The sequence below is a fragment of the Callorhinus ursinus genome, unplaced genomic scaffold (genome assembly GCF_003265705.2).
Source record: "Callorhinus ursinus isolate GAN/ISIS: 27379988/994484 unplaced genomic scaffold, GSC_fseal_2.0 scaffold6, whole genome shotgun sequence".
NCBI classification, from domain to species: domain Eukaryota; kingdom Metazoa; phylum Chordata; class Mammalia; order Carnivora; family Otariidae; genus Callorhinus; species Callorhinus ursinus.
Genome location: NW_027397068.1, coordinates 26,660,642 through 26,683,321, shown reverse-complemented (window position 1 = coordinate 26,683,321; position 22,680 = coordinate 26,660,642). Strand labels below are relative to the sequence as shown.

The window sequence follows — 22,680 nt, the reverse complement described above, 5'->3', positions numbered from 1 at the left end:
GAAAAAATATAAAGCGGAGAGAAGGTATTTTTTGGGCTGGGAAAATGACTACCAAATAATGTTTTGTGCACAGTAGGCATCAACAAATATTTGTTAAAGAAGTAATTAAGTGAAAGTAATCCTGTTCAGGCAACCTCTTGTGTACCTTAGGTCAGCTCTCCTGTTTTATTTCCCCCTGGAGGCAAAAGTTGTTTCCTCACAGGGGCTCATTCAACAACACCAGAAAGAGGTGGCACAAAAGAGGGGGTGCTGAAGGGGGAAAGGGCAGAGAAAGGAAATACTGTATTTTTATAGGTTGTATTTCATTTTAAAACTAGTTTTTGGTGGTTTTTTTTTTAAGAACAAATTGGATTCTTTAGTAGAGGAATTTACTGTACAGAAATATGTAGTAGAGGCCAGAAACCATATTAGGATGGTAAAATACTAATGTATTTTGGGAAAGGACTATTTATTATTAAATGCCTGTCAATTTTAAGTTATGATAATTTATAGCTTTCTAAAAGGCTACCATATGGAGGGTGGGGGGGTGGAAGATTTCCCAGGTGAAGATACAACAGGAAGATGGAAGGCAGGCTAGGTCCTCAACCCCTACTTGTCAGCAGAATCACCTGGAGCTTTGGTTAAACCATATCCTCTGGTCCTCAAATCACAGAGCTACCAAAGTGGGACAGAGCTGTGGTTTTAACAAGAACCTGATGTGATTCTTATAAGAGTGGGCCTGCAGACAGTTCTCAAGGTTGAGAGATATGGGCCAGAAAGCGAGGAGACATGAACTGAAGCCTTAACAGCAGAGAGTAAGTGAAGAAAACAACTTCCAGACATAAATTTGGAGGTATGAATTAACAGGGCTTACTGATTTATTGGATATGACAGATGAGAAAGAATATAAGGGCAACTGGGATAAGAGTTGTGCCATTAAAAAGAGAATATTAAGAATTCAGAAATCAGGTTTTTGTTTTTTAAGGTGGAGATTGAAAGATAAGAAGTGGTCCTATTACAATGCTGAAGTCAACTTCGGCTAAATTAAGTGGAGGTGGTTATGGGGCATTTGGAAGAGATGTCCAGAGGGAACTTACAAATATTAGCCTAGAGTTTAAAAATGATGTCTAGGACAGGAAGACACCGGTGAGAGAATCATTAGTATCTTAGTCGTAGATAAGTCCAGAGAATATGTCCAGGCGGGGGTGGGGCTGGGGAACTAAAAATTACTCGTTTGTATTTTGCAAAGTACAGGTCTGCTGAGCCTCTTAGCGAGGACTGCGTCAGATGAGCGTCGGGGACAGAAGGAGACTGAAAGTGGACTGGCGGAGCCCACTCTGAGAGGCCATCCATCAGGGGTCTGACCCAAGCCTTAGCAACGTCTAATTGAGAAGCCGGTGTATACTTCCACCGTACAGCTCCGCGCTGCCTAAGTCTCCCTTGCTGAAGTCCTAACTCCAGAATGGGTACAGGGAGTAGAGCTGAAGGCCCCAAAGGTCTGAAGCACCCACCCAGATCCAGGAAAGGAGACGGCGAGGCTGACCAAGATGCGGGTCAGACCCGGGGGCTCCTTGTCCACGGAATCCGCGAATCTTTCTGACCTCCCTGGGCCCTCAGCAGTCAGTTCCACTCACTTCTCGGAGGGTCCGGCCCAGCATGGTCCTTGTGCCCAGCCTGCCACCGCAAGGCCCAGGTGACAAGGAGGAATAAGAGAGGTCAACACCCGCGCCGGGATCACATGGGCGCAGCCATCTTTGATCGTCACTGCACCTTTCAACACCGAGTACTTAGATTGGTCGAATTGCAGCTCGGGGAAATGATCTTTGCACGCGATTGGTTGGCGCCGCAAAGCAACTCCTGCGACGAAGGAGAGCGGGTCGTAAGGAGACTCGGGCTAGGGTCTCGGAGGGAATCGGGGAGCCTCTGATTCTCTGTGGCGTCTGGGTCTCGAGCGGAGTTAGCTTATCCTGCTGGGGGCTCCCGGGACAGGGCTGGATTCTAGGGGTTTTGTTTTTGCCTTTCAAAGGGGAGGGGATGTGAGGAAGGAGGAGAATGAACAGAATATTGACTGGAACGTTAATTGGGGCTTTTCAGATGGGAAGAGCAGAATAATTCCATATTCTTCTTCCTTCATTTGCTGCATTGGTTAGGCTGACTTCATTTTTGAATTCACAGATCGGCCAGTGTGTTTGATTCAGGGGTTGGAGTTCCATCCCATTTAAATGCATTTTAATTAGGGCACGCAGTTCAACTGATGTTTACGATGGAATTTCTGAAGACGTGTGTACTTGGAAGAAATGCATGTACTGCGGTTTGCTTCTGGAGAAGCCACGCCGTACAAAGACTTTTAGTTGGAAAGATTAGTACTACCTCTTCAAGGAGCACTGTCATGCCCGCCTGGGTGATAGATAGATACGGGAAGAATGACGTGCTTCGATTTACTCAGAACATGATGATACCTGTCATACACTATCCAAATGAAGTTGTTATCAAAGTTCACGCTGCAAGTGTAAATCCTATAGATGTTAATATGAGAAGTAAGTTTTCGAAAGACATTCCTCCTTACCTTTCTTTTTTTTAAATTCAGAATTTCATCAGGGATCAGTTTTAAAAATTCACTTGTTATTTGACTACAGTTATTTGGTTAACACGAAGGAATAGCTTAGGTATTTGACAGTATCTCGGATATTATTTGCCAAGTTTTTGAAATTGCAATGTTCATGGTATACTTTAGTCTTTTGCAAAATATAAGCAAATATACCTTTTGAAATGTTTCCATTCTTCCTTAAAATGTAAATTGGAATTTGAGTTAATTTGGGTTCCACAGCTTACTTTTTGTTCTATTCTCCTGGGAACTTGGTGGTATTCTGAGGGCTGTTGCAGGTTTTGGAGGTATGATTATGTTTTCACATCAGTGGAATTTGCGTTTTTATAATAATTCTTTGCTCTCCCACTATTCACATCTTTACTGGTGCAGTGGGCAAAGCAGGGCAGGTGCCCCATATGATATGCTCACAGTACTTTCCTCATTTCTGCTGTTGAATTTTGCCTCTGCAGTTAAAATACCCTTTCCTGTATGCTTCATCCTAAATGGGAATGTTACTATCTTAATTTCTGCTGGGGAATATTGACAAAGCTTGGAGAGCACTATAGTCCTTAAGAATATATACACCATGCAATTAGTACAGTGCTGAAAAGACTGATTACTACTTGTGAATTTAACTTTGGGAAAAAAATGACAAATATTCCTCACCTATGTCTTCTGAAAAAATTAAAAATCTTGGGATGATTGGTTAGTTAACTTCCGTGTTATAAATAAGCTGCCATATGCAGTTAAATTAAACTGTAGGTCTGTGTTTTGAAGGCCTATATGTAACTTAGAGTTCTTATCAGATTGCCTTGTAATAGTTACGGTATGTGAACTATGTGTGATTAATTAAATTTCTTGGTTTATATGAACCAGTTACAAAATTAGAATTAATGATAGAATGAATCACTTTGCAAAATTCGTGGAGAAGTTTGAAAGTGTTAAGACTGAAATTTTTTGCATTTTTCCTCCTATTTTCCAGGAGCTGTGTGATGATTAGGGTGTCAGTTCTCAAGTGTTTTGGTCTTAAGATCTCTTTACCCTCTTGATAATTACAATGGGCTTTTGTTTGTGTGAGTTATAGCTATCAGTATTTACCTTATTAGCAATCAGAAGAGCAAATTTAAAATTTTTATTCATTTAAAAATGCAGTAAAGTCCTTTGGTAACATTACAAAATTAAATCAGGTTAGAAATATAAAATGATATAAAGGGACGCCTGGGTGGCTCAGCTGGTTAGGCGGCCAGCTCTTGATTGCGGCTCGGGACATGATCTCATGGTCCTGGGATGGAGCCCTACATCCGGCTCCCTGCTCGGGAGAGTCTGCCTCTCCCTCTCCCTTTGTGCTCTCTGCTTCTAACTCTTTCTCACTTTCAAGTAAATAGAATCTTAAAACAAACAAACAAACAAACAAAAAAAAACAACCTCTTAGGCTCCTCAAAAAGATCTTGGGGATGTAAATGCTTGCAGAACTGCTGGATTAGGGAAAAAAAGTCCAGCGTCTCGGTTTTCAGGTTTGTTTATTTTTTAAGATTTTATTTTTAAGTGATCTCTACACCCAACACAGGGCTTAACTCACAACCCTGAGATCAAGGGTTGCACGCTCTACCAACTGAGCCAGCCAGGCACCCCTTGGTCTGTAGGTCTTTTGACTCCAATTTTTAATGTTGCTATTTTTAACTTAGTGACTATATCTGGACCTGGGCTGTCCAATATAGTAGCCACTAGTCACAGGTGAGTGTCAAGCCACTGAAATGTGGCTAGTTTGAAATGAGATGTTAGTATAAAATACACACTGGATTTCAAACAGTAAGAAAAAAGGAATGTAAAATATCATTAATTTATATTGATTACACATTGACCTGATTCTATTTTGAATATGTTAAATAAAATATTAAGATTAATATTATTTTTTAGTAGCTACTAGGGAAACTTAAAATGACATATGTGGCTTGCATTATATTTCTGTTGGACCGTGCCAATCTAGGCAGTGTGAGGAATAGCTATTACACACGTCTTTGTGGGGCAGGGGTTTGAGGAAAGACTTGGACTCTTAAAGTGCTTATAGCTAGAAAGCTCCTATTAAGGATGAATTGAAATGTCTTAACTATGATTGTCCCATGAAATCCACATTTGTATTTTTATTTGCTCTGAAGTAAGAGGTGCTACTGCTTGTTGGCTATAGTGCTTTTACTTTATTCATTTACATTGGGTATGAAGATAATTTATTTTTTATAGGCTATGTCTTTAAGTGGTGGGTTTATACCCAATGATCAGTATGTTTTTTCATCTTGGACTGTAAATCCTTTGGAGGTAGATCCCATGTTCTACCAACCACTACCTGTTTCAGCACTTCACATATGTAGTTGTCATTCAGTCTTTATTTTTGCGTCATTTTTTATTTTCATTCTAACTTAAGATTGCAAACTAAAGTTAGTGGTGTTCTAACCTTGAGTAATTTGTACATTTTGTCTTTTAGATCTATTAACTTTTAATTTCTTTGAATGCATATACACAATTTGTTGTGTACATTTTAATTTCAGTAGGGTGCCTGGATCTCGACTTTCTTGGCTGCTATTTAACAATGTAATATTGTGACACGTTTTACTTTTATATGGTATTTTTGAGACCTCTTACTAGTTTTTTATAACTTAATCCAGTAATATTATTTGTAGGTTATATTTCCTGCTCATGGGTTGTTTTGTTTTTTTGAGAATGTGATTGTTGTTGCAGGAGATGCCTGAATTGGTAGCTTGCAGAAATAAAATAATGAGTAGAAGTTTATAAACTGTAGGAAGCCGTTATTTCCCTTAGCAAGAATGCAAGGACCTATGAAGCCAGTCTGTTTTTCTGGATATAGCCACTGTTATTGGACATAAAATCATAAATCATGTAAATGGCTAAATAAATGAATAATCTTAAAATAGAAAAAAATATATAGCCAACAGCATCATACCAACAATCATTGATTTTTTTTTTTTAGATGGGATTAAAGTCTGAAATTGATGACCTTAGGATTTTCTAAATCATCCCAACTCTGAGTCAGTTAAACTGGCAACCTCTAACAATGGGATGAAGCTCCTAAGGGCCCCCAATTATTTGTGTCCCCAACCAGGTTCTCGCTCACTACCAGCTGCGTTCTGGATTTGCGGCTTGTTGGGCTAGTACCAAAGGTGAGTGAGGCAGGGCTACTCAGTTGACCAACAAAACTTGAGCAACCTTGGGGCGCCTGGGTGGCTCAGTTGGTTAAGCGACTGCCTTCGGCTCAGGTCATGATCCTGGAGTCCCGGGATCGAGTCCCACACTGGGCTCCCTGCTCAGCAGGGAGTCTGCTTCTCCCTCTGACCCTCTTCCCTCTCATGCTCTTTATCTCAAATAAATAAAATCTTAAAAAAAAAAACTTGAGCAACCTTGTCCTGCAGGCGCTGTACCTCAGAAAGGACTGAAGCCTTTTCTTTTTTTTTTTTTTTTTAAATTTTTTTATTTATTTATGAGAGACAGGGAGAGAGAGGCAGAGGGAGAAGCAGGCTCCCATGGAGCAGGGAGCCCGATGCGGGACTCGATCCCAGGACCCTGGGATCATGAGCTGAGCCGAAGGCAGCCGCTTAACCATCTGAGCCACCCAGGCGCCCTGAAGCCTTTTCTTTGTAGCTCTGAAGCCACAGCTACACTCTGACATGGCTAAATACCCGCTTTTGTTGCTCACACCGCATAGGAATTTCAGTGAGTAATTGTTTAATTGTGTTTTAGTTACGGAAAAGGAATGTAAGACAGGAAAAGTGAAACGTGACTTCTGTGAGTATTACATGTGAAGTTGTTTTTTCCCCTGATGGGGGGTGTACTCCTAACTAGCCAGATGGCAAATATGTAATATTGGCATGATGGCCATCAGCTTAGATTTTTCTGGGACTATCCCAACTTTTTAAACACTCTCTCCCATGTGTCTTGGTTTTTTTTTTTTTTTATTAGAAAAACAACTGCAAGCCCCCCACCTGTCCTCTCCCCCTGTATCGTCTACCTTTTCCTCCTGCTATATGGATTAACTTCCTTGTTCCTGTCTAAGGCCAACCTTCCATGTGGGTTCCTGATCCCATCCCCTTTCATCAACTGAGGAGCACTGTTTCAGAAATTCTTTTTCTGTATCATCAGTCTTTCCCTTTCTACGGGATCATTCTGATTAGCACTCAGACTTGCTGTTGTTTCTCCCCTCTTAAAGAAGAGGAAAAAAAAACACTCAAAAATCCTGTCTCCCTCTCACCTGTGCCCCTCCAGTCACTGTTTCATTTCCGTGCTCCCCTTCATAGGGAGAATCTACTTGAGAAAGTTGAACGGTCTGGGGTCTCCAGTTCCTCCCTTCCCCGTTCTCTTTCGAGCAGTCCAGGCCATAGCAACTGCCATCACGGTCACCGAAGACCTCTGTGTTGCTGGATCAGCTGTTTGGTTTGGTTTTTTAAAAAATGTATGGCATCTTTTGACTTTATCTGAAAAACTGTTTTACCTCTCAGCGTTTGACTTTTTTTTTTTTTTTAAGGTTCATTTATTTTTAGAGAGTCCATGAGCAGGCGTAGAGGGCAGAGGGAGAAGGGGAGAGAATCTCACGCGGACTCCCTGCTGAGTACAGAGCCCAGGGCGGGCTCGATCTCACACTGAGATCAGGATGTGAGTGGAAACCAAGAGCCACGGACTGAGCCACCCAGGCGCCCCAGCATTTGACTTCTTGAAATGACCCTGTTCCCATGGCCTTCAGCACCCGTCTGCGCTGGTCAGGCCTCCTCAGTCTCCTTTGCTGGTTTCTCCTCAGCCTTAAGATCTGATGTGCCACCTCTGAGGGTGGGTGGGGGGAAAGGGGAAACTCACGGAGTGGGTTAGTGATTTCGGAGCATAAATTGTGGCACATGACAAGAAAGGTGGAAAGAGTGCTTATCTTGGAGAGCCCCACCTAGCTCGTTCCTCTGTTCTCAGAGAAATCTCAAGTGGAAGAGGCTATAACATAATTTTGTGTCTTAGAAAAGTCATTTTATATGTTGAAGCTTGTAATAAACTACTTTAGGTTATTGTAGATAGCCAATCTATTTGAAACAAAAGTTGGATTAGAATGTTTTCAGCTCTTTTTAGCTGATATTTATGTAAATATTTAAAAAATAAAGATATAAGTCAAATAAACTGCTTTATTATCCATCAGTATCGAGGTAGTCGAATTTTTCCCCCCCACTCATGAATCTATACACTTACTTCAGAGATGCTCTGGAAGCATTTTTGGGATGTGGGGAACATTATTCCTAGACCAAGGTTAGACATGGATACAGTATTTGATACTATTAACTTCAAACAGCTTTAACATTTATCTTTTTTATTTTTTTAGATTAACGTATAATGTACTATTTGTTTCAGAGGTACAGGTCTGTGATTCATCAGTCTTACACACTTCACAGCGCTCACCATAGCACATACCCTCCCCAGTGTCCATCACCCAGCCACCCCATCCCTCCCACCCCCCTCCACTCCAGCAACCCTCAGTTTCTTTCTTGAGATTAAGAGTCTCTTATGGTTTGTCTCCCTCTCAAGCATTTATCTTCTTCACTAGACTTGGCACCAAATGATTTTGTTATTTAACAAGTTCATGAATTAATAAAGGAAACCATCTTCAAAGAATAAAGTAAAACTATATAAAAGGAAATACCAAAAGTTCTGCAGGCCGTTTGAGCAATTGTAGCTTTAGATGAACGAGTGGTTATAACTTTCCAAGTAATTTTCTTTGGAAAGAACAACATTCCTTGTTTTTGTGCTTTCGAGTGTTATGATGAAAAAAATTGTGAGGTTGATTATTTTATAATCTGCATCTTGAGGATCTAGAATCTGGCGTGTAACTAGTGGTTTTTAAAGAATTTTATTCTTTTGGAGGAAACCGATAAATTGTATTTCACAGGTGGTTATGGAGCTACGGCCTTAAATATGAAACGTGATCCTTTACATATTAAAACCAAAGGAGAAGAATTTCCCCTGACTCTGGGTCGGGATGTCTCTGGTGTGGTGATGGAATGTGGACTCGATGTGAGGTACTTCAAGCCGGGAGATGAGGTGAGTTAACTCTTTTTCTAAATATGTGGATTTCATTTTGCTTCTTTTGGAAGTATTTCTGTATCCTTGACCTTTTTTTTTTTTCTTCAAGTATACTGACTGAGCTTTGAGTGGAACCCTCATTTTCTTGGTTCTGTTGTTACATTTTTTCACAAACAATTCCAAAAGAGCTTGACTGTACTTGAGCTTTCTAAATCCAGTGCTTAAGAACTGGAAGACTTTAAAATATGTAGGATTGGGACAACTTTTTTTTTTCTCCTTGAAGTCTTTAAATGACAATTTCTACCTTTTAGGTTAGATGGTTTTAAAATAGCTAAAGTTTGGTATAATCACCTGTCACTTGTCACTTTGAACTTTTATACCAAGAAATTAAAGTTGAGCTCATAATAATAGTTAACACTGTTCTAGTTGCTTTTCATAAAATAACCCATTTAATCCTTAATGAAGTAAGTACACTTAGGCGCAGTTTACAAGATGAGGAAGCCCAGCCGTAAAGGAAGTGCTAGGGCCAGTATTCAAGCCCCAGACACTGTGCTCTTACTGGTACTCTAAGTGGTCCTTAAATACGGTAGGATTTATTAGCATCTGCTTCCAGTGTGGTTTGACTTGATAAACTCAGAATCATACTAAGTACTACATTTATGTTAGGTGAAAATAACTCTCACTTGATGGGTTGCTGACTTGTGCTTTTTCACAGGGTGGGGTCTATCGGGGAAAGCCCTCATGCCGAACTTTGGTCAGAAAATGTTTCTAATGAAGCTGTGTGTTTCAGGTCTGGGCTGCAGTTCCTCCCTGGAAACAAGGCACCCTGTCAGAGTTTGTTGTAGTCAGTGGGAATGAGGTAACTCCCCAACTCCATGCTGAAATGCCATTAGAAAGTATAAACAAAGACTGACAAATATCTCTGAAATAACTGGTTGCTTTTCACATCAGGTTTGTGTTTTATGGGTAGTTTTGAAAGAACTAAGATAGAGAATAGGAACTTTTGAAAGAGTAAAAAAAGTATTTGATGTCCTTTAGTAACACTGCCTGCCAAAGCGGCTCTTTGTCTCACGGAGCAGGGATTTGGAGTGAGATCTAGAAACCCTGCGGTGTTTCTCAGTTTTACCCAGAATAAGCAGTTGAAACCAAATATACCAAATGGAGCATACCGGTTAATCATCAACAGAAGCATGGGAGTATCAGGCTTTTTCAAATAACTTTAAAAACAGTCTGATCAAATACAGTCAGGTGGCCTGACAATTTGAATAGAGAGAAAGGGGTTAACATTGAGGAAATTGGCTATAGAGGGGAGGGCAGGAAGGGAAAAAGGGGTATTATTGAGATTAGAGAAAATCTGGAAAGATTATCTTCCACTAAATGGGAGTAAAGGAAGCAGCTGATCTCAAAAACAAATTAGAATGAGTTTATGAGGGCTCAAGGTTTACTTGGATTTATTTCTGGGTGTAGTCAGAACTAATGGGATTATCGAATGTGGTCTCTTTATGAAGAATTAAGCAGCTTTATCTGATAATGTAGCCTATAAAACATTACTGAACCTCTGTGAGGCAGGTTGAGTCATTAGGAGAATATTCCTTAGGACTAATCCTGGAATAGGGTATGCAGTAAACAGTGAACCTGGCAGAATGTTACAGACATATCTCTGAAAGTAGTTGGATTCCTATGCAGATAAATATACTTAATTGTGTTCATAGGTTTGCACGTCATTGCTTATTTTTAACTGTTGTCTTCAAATTTAGGTCTCTCTCAAGCCTAAATCACTCACTCATACTCAAGCTGCCTCTCTGCCCTATGTGGCTCTCACAGCCTGGTCTGCCATAAACAAGGTTGGCGGCCTGAATGACAAGAATTGCACAGGAAAACAGTAAGTATCAACTGTGTCATCTAAACGTCCCTTCTTTCCTTCTGTTGTAAGGTCTTTCTTTGCAGCAGATTTGTGAGAAGGGTATTAAAATTCACATCAGATCACTTGCATGAGCAGAGTTGTGGTAACATTTAAAACAGTCTCCAAAAAAACTCTTATTTGTGTCAGTTTGTACTTCTTTTTTTTCTTTTTAAAGATTTATTTATTTTAGAGTGCCTGAGCTGGTGGAGGGGGGACCAGAGGAAGAGGGGGAGAGAGCATCTTCAAGCAGATTGTACACTGAGCACGGAGCCTGACGTGGGGCTCGATCTCACACCCTGGAGATCATGACCTGAGCCGAAACCAAGAGTTGGATGCTTAACCAACTGAGCCATCCAGATGCCCCCAGTTTGTACTTGCTTAACCTCATTGTGTTGATTCTTAGCCCAAGCAAATGGGAATTTTTAAATGGAAACATGTAGGTGAACTTCAGGAGTCTGAACTTCGTGAGTCTGAACTTCGTAAAATAATGCAAAGTTTTATGTAAATTTCTACAAAGAAGATCCATAGCTTTGATTAGATTCTTGAAAAGGTTTAAGCATCACTTTATACATTTTCTAAGGAATGATGTCAAGGTACAGGTGTTTTTTCTTTTTTTTTTTTTTCCCCTACCTCTGCTAGGATTTGCTCTCTGACTTGCAGATTTCTGTGAAGACCAGATATAAAGGGACTGCAAAACACTGATGAATATTCTGGAGTCCTCTTAGGCTTAATGCTTGGCATCCTTTAGGTCAATTCTTGTGCTTCAAGGTCTTTACTGTTTGAGTTAGCAACAGCACAGGGAGTGGGAATGTCTTAGGTATGCTTGAGTCCATATCCAGATTCTGCTGCTCTCTAGCTGGGGGGCCCACCTCAGTCACTTCTCTTCTGTGAGTTTTAAGGGTTAAATGAGAAAACACGAGTAAAACTAGTGGCACAGGCTGTGGCCCATGGAAGCACTCAATCAACGGTGGCTACTCTTATTAACGGTGAGACTGTATTCTTCGTGTTTTAGAAAGTTGGCATGATAGGGAAAACTGATTTTATTTTTTGGCGAGGTACTAAGAACCCCTTAATGATTGTGATAAAGGAGAGAGATCTATAGGTCAACTTTTAATAAAACGAGTTTTTTGATTACTATGAATTAGCACAGGTCAAATAACTATACTGTTGTGAAACCTTACACTTTACATTTAATGTGTTGGGCTATAAAGGCTTGAATTTAATGAAAGCTTAATAGCTGTATTTCTGAAAGCAGTGTGAAGATGATTCATCTAATGAGCTGTTACCCTTTATTGTAGAATTCAAGGCAAATATTTATTCTAAAGGTCAACCCTGTTTATTTTTTAAGCTTTTGAAGTTACGGTTTAGGTCAACTACTTTGTTTAAATTAGTCTGGCCACATAGCTTTTTCTAATGGTCTGTCTTCGTTAATAACCTTGCAAAATTCAGGGTTTTAGGCCTTTATTATATTGTAGGCTCTGCATTGACAATGATGCTTTATTGTGTTTTTCCTTAAAAACATTAGACTTTTCGGGGCTCCTGGGTGGCTTAGTTGTTAAGCGTCTGCCTTTGGCTCAGGTCATGGTCCCAGGGTCCTGGGATCGAGCCCCACATCAGGCTCCCTGCTCCGCGGGAAGCCTGCTTCTCCCTCTCCCACTCCCCCTGTTGTGTTCCCTCTCTGGCTGTGTCTCTCTGTCAAATAAATAAATAAAATCTTTAAAAAAAAATTAGACTTTTCATGCCTGCATGACCATCCATGTGCTATGGTTAGAGAAATGTCATTCCTTTTGTCAGTCAGGGCTCTCCAGGCATATTTGTTTTTAGTACCTAGAAGAAAACAATTTGGAAATCACCCTAGTTGTCTTTTCTCAGATTCATGAATCTGTGCCCCCATTTTACTGTTGGCTTTGTGGGTAATTCTTTGGTACTGTGTTATCTTCTGTTTAAGCAATAAATGCTTAGACCTGGGGAAATAGAACCCGCGGTCCTATTCTCTGCTCTGCTGCTGACTCATCAGGTGACCTGGGCGTGCCATTTCTGGTCTCCGTGCAGTTTCCTCCAGGGTGCTGCATGGAAGACAGTGGCGGTTGTTAGGGGAGCTTTGAAAAGTGGAAAGCTTCTACTCTATAAGGTGATTACATGATGTATTGAGTTGGGGGTGTTCATTGATTTAGCCACATATTAACCAAACTGGAGTGAAATCCATTGTAAAGAGCCTCACTAGCTCCGATCCTGAGGCTCCTGCATTCTCACCTGACCTGTAGGATGCCTTTGTTCCAAGTGGAAGTGAGAGCTTTGGCCCGCGGTGCTCTAGGAAATCTGATTCCTGAGGTTATTACACATGAGTGATAATAATAGTCTACCTTTCCCAGTTCCTTATTTGTGGGAATCAAATGAGAGGTGTGAGCACCTTAAACTACTATAAAAAAATTTTGCATGAAGAAATTATGACTACCACGAAAAAAAAAGAAATTATGACTAAAGTGGGATTTTATTATACATAAACTCAGAGGTTCCAGTGTCCAAAGTGGCTTTTTTCAGTTTGACTATTCATGGTGAATGGTGGAGCGTGTTTTGGTTTCTCTAAGACATAATTATTCTCTATCAGCTGTTGACATTAAGGCATGTTTTAGTCTGCAATAAAGCAGGTCAGTGTTAACAAGGGCTAATAGTCTATTTTTCTAACTAATTTAAAAAAAAAAAACAACACCCATCAGCACTGTGGAAGATTTTATAGGATTTCTTTATAACAAACAGCTTTTTCAAATTAAAACAAAGCTTTCTAAGGTAAGGGTTCAATGTGTTTCCTTTTTCCCTTTTTGTTATATAATTGTATTCCTGCAATAACTGAGCATCCGTTAACCAAGGTGATAGTTTAATATTGATGTCACATAATAGATCATTTTTGCCCACACTTGGATATCACTAGAAAATGTCAGATGCAATGATTTTTTTTCTTGCCAGCCCATCCATAGTTTCTTTCAGATTTATTAAGTTGGAAAACATAGATAACATAGGGCTCTCAAGATGGTAGAGATGTTTTAAAAAGTGGTTACGCCAGATATTTTTTGAAAGCAGTTTAGTCTGATGGTTATATTTATTGGTAGTCTCATGGTACATCTTGAATATTTCATGATCTACCTGAAATTCATCTTTTACTGGGAAAGTTGTACTTTATTCTGTTTGACAGAAGTATTAGAAAGTGTTAGAAATTGAAACATTCCTCTTCCACAAAATAAATTTCACTTTTAAATTGTGTATACTTGAAACTCAATGCAGTGAATTTAGAAATGCTTTTTACTGTTTCTTATTTGAGGTTAGCCTTTATGACAGTAAAATTTTGTCACGTAATTATAAATTGGGTGTCTGATTAATTCTGTTAAAGATTAGACAGTCTCCAACTTAAACTATTGGGTTTACCGCCCTCCCCCAACCTCTGTGCTTACATGGTAATTATAATACAGCTTCATTCCTTCAGATGCCTTCTGCCTGTTCTGTACCCCACCACCAACCTGTTTCCCCGCACTCTCTGTTCCCACCGCCCCTGTGGACTTCAGGTTTTCATTTGCACTTGACTTATGGTTAGAAGGGTAAGGGGAAGAAGAAAGAAACCTCAGCAGTTTACTTGCTGGAAGAAAATCGCATGGCTGGGGGGAAGAGAGTGAGGGTGGAGACTCTGGCCAGTGTGATGCAAATGAGTCTTGCCTCCGCTTCTGGACCGATTTTGCTGGGGCCCCAGGAGGGCTCAGTTAAAGGAATAGTAGGAAACTCTTTCCTGGCACTTTGTGGTTTACAGATGAGCTTTCTGGGTGACTCGGGTACTCTCTTGTGAAGCTCAAAAGCCCTCTTTTCTTCGGGGCGCTGTAACTTAGCCTCCAGCCTTGCCAGTGAGCCGCGGCCGTGCCGTGTCGTCCCCCCGCCCCATCAGCTGACTAAGTGGCCAACCCTGTGATCTTTTTCAGTTCTTAGCATTTCACCTCTCTGAAGTGTATGGATGGCACTGCTGACCACTTACTTAAGACTCACTTTTACCATGGTTTCAGGATACCAGCCTCCTTTAGTTTTTCTGCCTTTTTGACCACTTCTTGTAATTTTTAGAGGACTCTCTCTTTCTCCAGCCCTTCACTGTTGCATTCCCCCCGTGTCCACTCCATCACGGCTCTCTGTCTCCCAGAGGTCTCTCACCTGCTCCCAGCTTCTGTTCCTATTATGGTAGTTTGCAGATCTGTTTCTTACCCTAGCCTCTCTGCTGAGTTTCAGTTAGACATCCCCTTTGTATTTTAAACTCCACTGGTGCAAGACAAGACTGCCTGCCTGCCACGCCGACTCCTCCTCTGGATTGTTAACGTCTGCTAACTGGCATTTCCCTTCAGCCAAAACCTGACACCGTTTCCAAACTCTGCTGCCTTCCCCTCCACGGTGCGAGTCCTTGTTCATGTCCCGTAAAATTTAGGAGGGCTGGCAAACCGGGCGGGGGTGGGGTGGGGGGAGGGGAATGTCTTCCAAGTTCCTTGAATATGGGGGCTGTAAGATTTCAAGGAATTTCAGGTTTTCTTCTGCAGTGAATAGGCCTAAAATACTTCTGCATTTTAATTGACAACCCTCATTTACTAGTTTGTGGTTGAGGTCTTCCCTGTGGTGGTGTCAAATGTCAAAAATAATACCACATATTTATCCTTTACTTGAGGGAAAAGCACGCATAGATTGTGGAGCACAGTGCCTCACAGGCATGAAACACTCTTCCTGAGGGAGTTGGAACAAGAGTGAGTTTTATAGGGCATTAGAAGAGGCAGCATGGAAATGGTATGATTGCCTAGGAGGGCAGTGATTTCCTCTTAAGGCTAGCAGGGCGGGTTTTCTAGGGTAAGGCAAACTAGCTAAAGCTGAGCTGGAGGATTGTGATTGGTGTTAGGTTTCCTTGACAGTGATGCATTCTTTGTAAGTGCAGACCAACTTGGGTTTAGATTTATGGTGTGGGCCAGGCCACTGGGGTGGCCTCCATTTTGTGGGTCCTGATCTACGAATTAACTTTATTAGTGGCATATTGTAAGTTTTTACAGGCCTCATAATTGGAAGAATTTTCTACAGACGAGCTTCTGGTTCTGTATATCTCAAACCTTGCTTAACCATTTTCCTCCTTCACTTCCTGTATAATCTAGTGCTAGGTACCATAATACTTAGTCTTACCTAATAAGACAATAATTTCTTGATGCTCTGTTGTGTCAAGTTAGTGGCAAGTAGGAATATTCCTGGAAGGCATTCTTAAGCCAGGACAGTCTGCAATAACTTAACTCTACTGAGAAAGGACTATGAACCCCATCAGTATTATCCACTAAACCCAAACCATTTGTATTTCCAACTCCGCTTCCCTCCTACCAAATCTGATGTTACTTGTTGTGAGGGGAAGCATAATGGAGGGTGTAGAAATGGAAAGAGACAGAAATTTTACTGATTGTGGTTAAGAGAGAAGGAAAAATCATTTTTCCTCTACCTTTCTGAATTCTCCAAGACCTCTGTAATAAAAGATTAACGAGAAAAACAAACAAGTTTATTAACATGTATACATCAGGTATATGAGATACCTGGGGAAAATGCACTCATATGGGTAGCATAGAGTTCAGGCTAAAATACCATCTTTGGCTAAAGACAAAAGAGGAGAAACAGGTAGGGAAGGCCAGTTGTGAAGAGGTTACCAGGAAATGCATGGTAAAATTTGTTACACAGATTGAAGTTGGTGTCCTTTCCACTGATAAGGGTCTAATGTTATCTCTGGGGATTAACCTTTGTCCTTCCTGGTAGCTAGGAGAGGAGGTACACCTTTATCAATTTATGGCCTGCTTTAGGCTACAGGGGAAGGGCAGAGTGCTTTCTTGTATCTGCTTCTTAGCTGCCTTCAGCTTAAAATAATCCTTGTGCCAAAGTGGTATATTTTGGGGCAGCATATTCTGCCATCCTTCATTAGCATATCTTTTGCAAATTTTACAAAAATCTATGTTCACGCAAGTATTTTGCTAGGGCTCCTCTCAGGGTCTTGTGTAAGTAAAGGGGTTGGAGCTTACGCTTCATTGGAAGGAAAATATGGTTTTCCTGTACTCTTCTAAGTTCTTGCCTGGATCGCCTGTAACAAAAGATTAAAAAGGCAAAGGCACAGAAATTTAGTTAATACGAGGTTTTTTTTTTAAAGATTTTATTTATTTATTTGACAGAGACACGGCGAGAGAGGGAACACAAGCAGGGGGAGTGGGAGAGGGAGAAGCAGGCTTCCTGCGGAGCAGGGAGCCTGATACGGGGCTCAATCCCAGGACCCTGGGATCATGACCTGAGCCGAAGGCAGATGCTTAACGACTGAGCCACCCAGGCACTCCCTTAATACGAATTTTATGTGATGGGAGACCCTCATAAGGAAAGGAGGATCTAAAGAAGTGGTTAAGCCTGAGTGTTTTTATGCTGTTTGATGAAGAGTGAAGAGTCTTCCAAAAAAAAAAAAAAGTGATCAGAAGGTATGAGCTAAACATAGTCAACTGGGAAATTTAGCAAGGCCTGTTCATTCGGATTCCTGGCTGTACCCTTCTGTCTTGGAGATACGGATGTCCCTGTCCTCTAGGTATAGGAGCACACTTCTCACCTGTGGGTCTTATGACCTGCTTCAGGGAAGACGGTCAGGGAGTCCTTCCTGTACATGCTGTTTAACTTCCTTTAGCTTAGAATATTCAGTACGCCAAGGTGCCATATTTTGGGGTGGTGTGTCCTGAACCCTGTCAGCTCCATGGTAAATCTGACTATGCTCCTTCTCTCTCTTTTCCCTCCTGTAATTGCCATCATAAACATTCCTTCCTTCTGTCTTCCTTTCTTCTCTCTGTTCTACACCACATTGAAGGAACCGGTGATTTGGTATGGTTCCCACTGTTTGTCCTGGTCAGGGAGATGTGTTCCCAGTACTCCTGGTTAAAATTCTGAATTTTGTTTCTCACAGCATCATTGTTATACTGTGTATGAGGTTCTTGGTCCATTATGGGTTAACTAAACCTTAGTAAATGGCTACCCTGGGCACTGAGCCAACATATATAAATAGCTTTGTTTTCATGGGAAAATGTGTTTAAAGTTCCAAACAACTAATTCACACATGAACTCTTCTGCAAATTGGGGAATGTCTACATGAATTACAGAGGCTTAAAAGGGGACACACAAATCCAGTCTATCTCGGCTGAGTGTGGTTGATTTGTTTTGTAGTTCTCTTCTACTTGTTCAGATTAAGTATCTCACTCAACTTTAGGGAGTAAACTTAGCATATTATATTTTGCTATCTTTCACCCCCCCTTTTTTTTTCCAAATTTAAAAGTAGTATGAGAAATTAAAAAATGAAATTACATATTTTCAGTATCATCCTTAGTTTTTAAAGACCATTTGTTTCTACTTATGGAAGAGTTAGCCATATTTAACTCATCTTTGTTTCTGAGCTATTAGGACTTTTTTTTTTTTTTTAAGATTTTTATTTGAGAGAGAGTGCACAAGTTGGGGGAGAAACAGAGGGAGAGGGAGAAGCAGACTCCCTGCTGAGCAGGGAGCAGACTCAGGGTTCGATCCCAGGACCTGAGATCATGACCTGAGCTGAAGGCAGATGCTTAACCGACTGAGCCCCCCCAGGCGCCCCTTCCATGCATTGTGGCTTTTTTCCTCCCACAAGTACATGGTCTGGGGGGAATCATGAAGGTCATATACTTCTATGTTAGAAAGACAGGGAAAGTATATATAACTTAAATAAGATTGAAAATGCTAAGTTTTCTTTTTTACTGACTCCTAGGGTGATCCTCATTTCATAGGAGATGAGTATGAGGTCTGCAGATTCAGTTAGTGAGAGAGTTGGGACTAGAACCCAGGTATCTAGATATCCAGCCCTGGCATTCTGCTTTCTGGGGCTAGGCCAGGATATAGACATTTGAAAGATTATTTCTCACTTCTGGATCTCAGGCTGTTTGGTAGTAGGTTTCATATATATATATATAATTTTTTTTTTTTTTTTTTTGCAAGGCAGTCAGGGTGTTGATGCCTTGCCTCTTACAGCTGGAATACTGACAGTGTGATTGTAGAGGGACTTAGGTGCCCAAATACTAAGTAAAAAGTGACTCAGTCATGGAAGAGAAGCCACCACTGAGTTAGTACCTTAATGTATGTTTAGGCAGAATTGAGAAATTGGGCAGAAGGGACAGAGAAAATCAAACTGTAAGGCTTCAAAATGCATAAGCAGTGTAATAATTATTCACACTTTATCCCGTATTTTTTATATCTGCTACAGTCCAAACCCCACTGATTTCAAAAAGAGCTCCACATGTGAACTTAGGAAGTAAGGGAGGAACGTGATTAAAAAGCTTGGCAATTTTGAATTACAGTGATTTTTTTTTTTTTTTCCAAGTAGAGTATTTCCTGGGCACTTGCTCTATACAATAAGCAATATTCTTCACTCTAGCAAATAGACTTCTGCTTCAATTTGGCTTGAATATACAGTGTGACCATTATAGCAAGCTGGGTAGAAAGCATTTCTGCTGTATAGCACTTCAGTGAAGGGCCACTGGGGGTAAGCAACAGCCGCTATTTTCCCTTTGTATTGGAAGTGCTTTGAAGAGTACAAGAATAGTTAGTTCAGCCACAGGACTTCAGACCATGTAGGACTAACCCATCTACTGCTGGCTTGAAAATTCATTTTGCCTGCTGTCCTTTTTTGGGGAATTTCTTTGAAGACGAGTGCAGGCCCTGGTTGAATCTGCACAAAACACGGAGTTTGCAGGACCAGAGAAGAACGCGTCTCCAGGTCTTTACAAGCCGACTGACTGTATGCGGTACTTCAGTGGGCCTGCTCCTTGCCCCTTTTGCACTTGGGGGCGCCATCAAGTGGCGCCATCAGGAACTGAAGCTACTGTTGTAGAACCATTCCTTCTGCCAAGCACTGCTGTGAAACATTTTTGCTTTTTTATTTGGAGGAATAAGACTGCTTTGGATCAAGAGTTATGGGGAAGTGAAGAACTGACAACAATAAGGTTGGAGATGTATCTGGCAGTTGGATCCTTAAGCAGCCATTATATTTGGTATCCTCTTCATCCAGCCTTCCCAGGGGGAGAAGGAGACATGAATTTCAAGTGTTTCTTCATTGGAGGAAATTTTAATGAGGCTCCCAAATAGCCGGCTGATTCCCTCACTTGAGCTAGTAGCAGTTGTTGTCTTGGTTGCAGGATACGATGCTGATTCGGATGACTGTTAAAGTCAAGAAACATCAGCTATCTGCTACATCCAGGGTAGTGTGCCTAGTCCTGGGCCTAAGGTTTCTGCCCTCGAAGCCTTCCAGAATAGCTTGGGACGCAAGTGTACGCATGAGAGTTAACAACGTGGCAAATGCCAAACGTGTGGCATTGATACCCGGTTTGGCGTGCTCTTAGGCGTGTTGTGCAGGAAAGCTGGGACTTGGCTTCAAGGGCTGGAGACATCCAGCAGGCAGCGAAGGCATCTGAGGGCCTGAGGAATGGGCCGATGTGCACAAGACTTGGGCATAAGAGCGAGGGGGCCGGGGTGACTGAGATGGAGAGTTCTTTTCAGAAAGTGGTGAGACATCAGAGTTGAGATAAAGATTAGATTGTGAAGGATTTAAATGAGTGTTTGACTTGTTACATTTCTATAAATAGGAATGGGCCAGAATAAGAGTAGAATATTTCCTGGATGAATTAAAAAAATTTTTTTTAAGATTTTGTTTATTTGAGGGAGGGGGGAGGAGGGAGGGAGGCAGAGAGAGAGAACATGAACAAGGGGAGGGGCAGAGGGAGCAGTAGACTCTCCGCTCAGTGTGGAGCCCGATGCAGGGCTCGATCCCAGGACCCTGAGATCATGACCTGAGCCGAAGGCAGATGCTTAACTGACTGAGCCACCCAGATGCCCCCTGGGAGGCAATTTTAATGCTTTCTACCCTCTACCGCCCCACTTAGGAAGTACTCAAGCTATTAGAGTATGAATTGAAGGATTTTAGAGGAGTTCATCTTTAAATTTTTTTCCATTCTGTGCAATTTATAATTCTTCAAAAATTAAAAGTAATTTTTCTGGAAGGAACACAGTTTACAAGGAGACTTGTTTTAATTACATTTAGTGGTATTAATTTCAAAGGGAATGGCTGGCTCAGAAATTTTAGTAGTAATTTTTAAGATCTAAAGGGTGAAAACCAGCCTTCTGTGTGATTGGGGTAAGAGAGAAGAACACAAAATGAAATGAGGGTTAAGATTGTAGACCGAATGCATGTCCCGAGGTTCTCTTCACTTGCTAGCGATAGGTGGCAAAATTCTCTGCACTTTCTAGCCACTAAATCAAAGAGGGACCCACATATTTGGCGAAACTGGAGCTGAGAGAGAGGAAGTCATTTTGGGTTGGGACTGAGCTGATGGGAACCCAAGACTGGCGTGTTAAGGGCAGTGGGAGAGGCATGGATTCCAAACACCCAAAACAGTAAAATGATATAGGCTGTTAGACGGTATCAGTGGCAATAAAAATGGAACTGAAGGTAAGGTGGAGAGTGCAGACAGAGTGAGGGAGAGAGCCTTGAGGATATGTGAGGAACAGCAAATCAGACAAAGGACGTCCCTCTGAAAAGGCCCTGACATGGAAGACTTGTCTCGCACGTTCTGGGAGCATCAGGGGAGGCCAGTGTGGCTGGAGTAGAGTGACTGAGGTACAGACCTGTGGAGATGGGGGCAGAGAGGGAGGGAAGGGGGGAGAGGGGGACCCACAGCCAGCAGCTATGAAGTTTGCAGTAACAGATAAATAGAAGCTCAGCTACTCCCACCATGTAGTCTTTAGAAAAGTTTTTCTGTGCATACTTAAAAAGCAAATGAAGAATTCTCTCAACAGTATCTCCTTAGCTAATGTGGTATCAAACATCAAACACTTTTTTTTTTTTTTTAATATTTTATTTATTTATTTGAGAGAGAAAGAATGAGAGACAGAGAGCACGAGAGGGAAGAGGGTCAGAGGGAGAAGCAGACTCCCCGCCGAGCAGGGAGCCCGACGCGGGACTGGATCCCAGGACTCCAGGATCATGACCCGAGCCGAAGGCAGTCGCTCAACCAACTGAGCCACCCAGGCGCCCCAAACATCAAACACTTTTAATAATGTCCCCCATTCTGGGTGGGTAGCATAACACCAAAGTGCAGTTCAATACAAACGATTTTCTAGGGCCCTGAAACTGAACAGTTCAAATACGCAATTCTCTGGTGCTCTAGCTTCATTCAAGAAGAAAATGTAAGAATACGTAAAACATTGATTCTTGACTAGTGATTGTCTTTTGGGTCACATACTTTTTTGGGAAAATCAGTCTAGATCCCTCTCCTCCCCAGCGCATGCCTGCAGAATCCCACCAAATTTTGCATCTTATCAGAGTCAGTTCACAATTTCAGAGGGTTCACACCCCTATGCACCACACCCCAACTCATCTGTAAACTCCAAGCTGAACACCCTTGGTCTAGAGGGACAAGAAGGCCACAGGAAGCAGACGTAGTAAAAACCTGGAGCCCAAGGTTGTTTGTGCTGATAGGACAGATTCATCTGCTTTAACAGGAAGCCAAATTGAGGATAAGATTGATTTCCATTTATGAAAGTTGATGAGCTTGTCGGGACATGTCTGAACAAAAGACATTTATTCCACTTTGGCAGGAATGTGGTCGGGAATGTGATTTTTCTTAGAGAGCTACTGAATCTACTGTAACACACTAAAAAAGATCCCAAAGCTCCCTCCTATAGAGAAAGCTATGGTAATTTTAGCCTGGAAAAATTGTAAGGCAGATGTTACCAAGAACCGTCTGCGTGACTTTAAAAAAAAAAAAAAAAAAAGCAATATGTTGGTATTTTTGGTATTTGGTATTCTTGGTAAAGAGTTCATAGAATGTTTAAGCATTTATAGATTCTTGGTGAACCTAAGATGAAAATCCTTGTGTAATATAATCTTAGGAAGATGAATGATTATTTGCTTTTGGGATTATTTATCTTTGAGCCAGCTCATGTTGAAAACCTCTTATTTATCCAGTTATGTTGACCTAATATTTTCATTAATTGTAGTTTCTTTTGCATTGCAGTGTTTTAATCTTGGGTGCTTCAGGTGGAGTTGGTACTTTTGCTATACAGG

The 22,680-nt window shown here is 41.3% G+C and overlaps 2 protein-coding genes across 7 annotated transcripts in view; one reads left to right on the top strand and one right to left on the bottom strand.

The window, feature by feature from the left end:
- Positions 1-1,738, bottom strand: part of QRSL1 (glutaminyl-tRNA amidotransferase subunit QRSL1) — a 32,203-nt gene extending 30,465 nt beyond the window's left edge. For 3 of the 5 annotated variants that reach the window (XM_025863350.2, XM_025863343.1, XM_073893719.1), the window contains exon 1: positions 1,614-1,738. In XM_025863350.2, the coding sequence (XP_025719135.1) occupies positions 1,614-1,637 (24 nt within the window). In that variant the 5' untranslated portion in view covers positions 1,638-1,738. Of the gene's footprint in view, positions 1-1,490 lie in introns of all 5 variants that reach the window. The other 2 variants (XM_073893722.1, XM_073893721.1) reach the window with 2 other exon arrangements.
- Positions 1,737-22,680, top strand: part of RTN4IP1 (reticulon 4 interacting protein 1) — a 48,162-nt gene continuing 27,218 nt past the window's right edge. The window contains exons 1-5 of one of the 2 annotated variants that reach the window (XM_025863362.2): positions 1,737-2,516; positions 8,493-8,644; positions 9,417-9,485; positions 10,384-10,508; positions 22,631-22,679. In XM_025863362.2, coding sequence (XP_025719147.1) covers positions 2,234-2,516; positions 8,493-8,644; positions 9,417-9,485; positions 10,384-10,508; positions 22,631-22,679 — 678 coding nt within the window. In that variant the 5' untranslated portion in view covers positions 1,737-2,233. The remainder of the gene's footprint in view (positions 2,517-8,492; positions 8,645-9,416; positions 9,486-10,383; positions 10,509-22,630; position 22,680) is intronic. The other variant, XM_073893723.1, reaches the window with a different exon arrangement.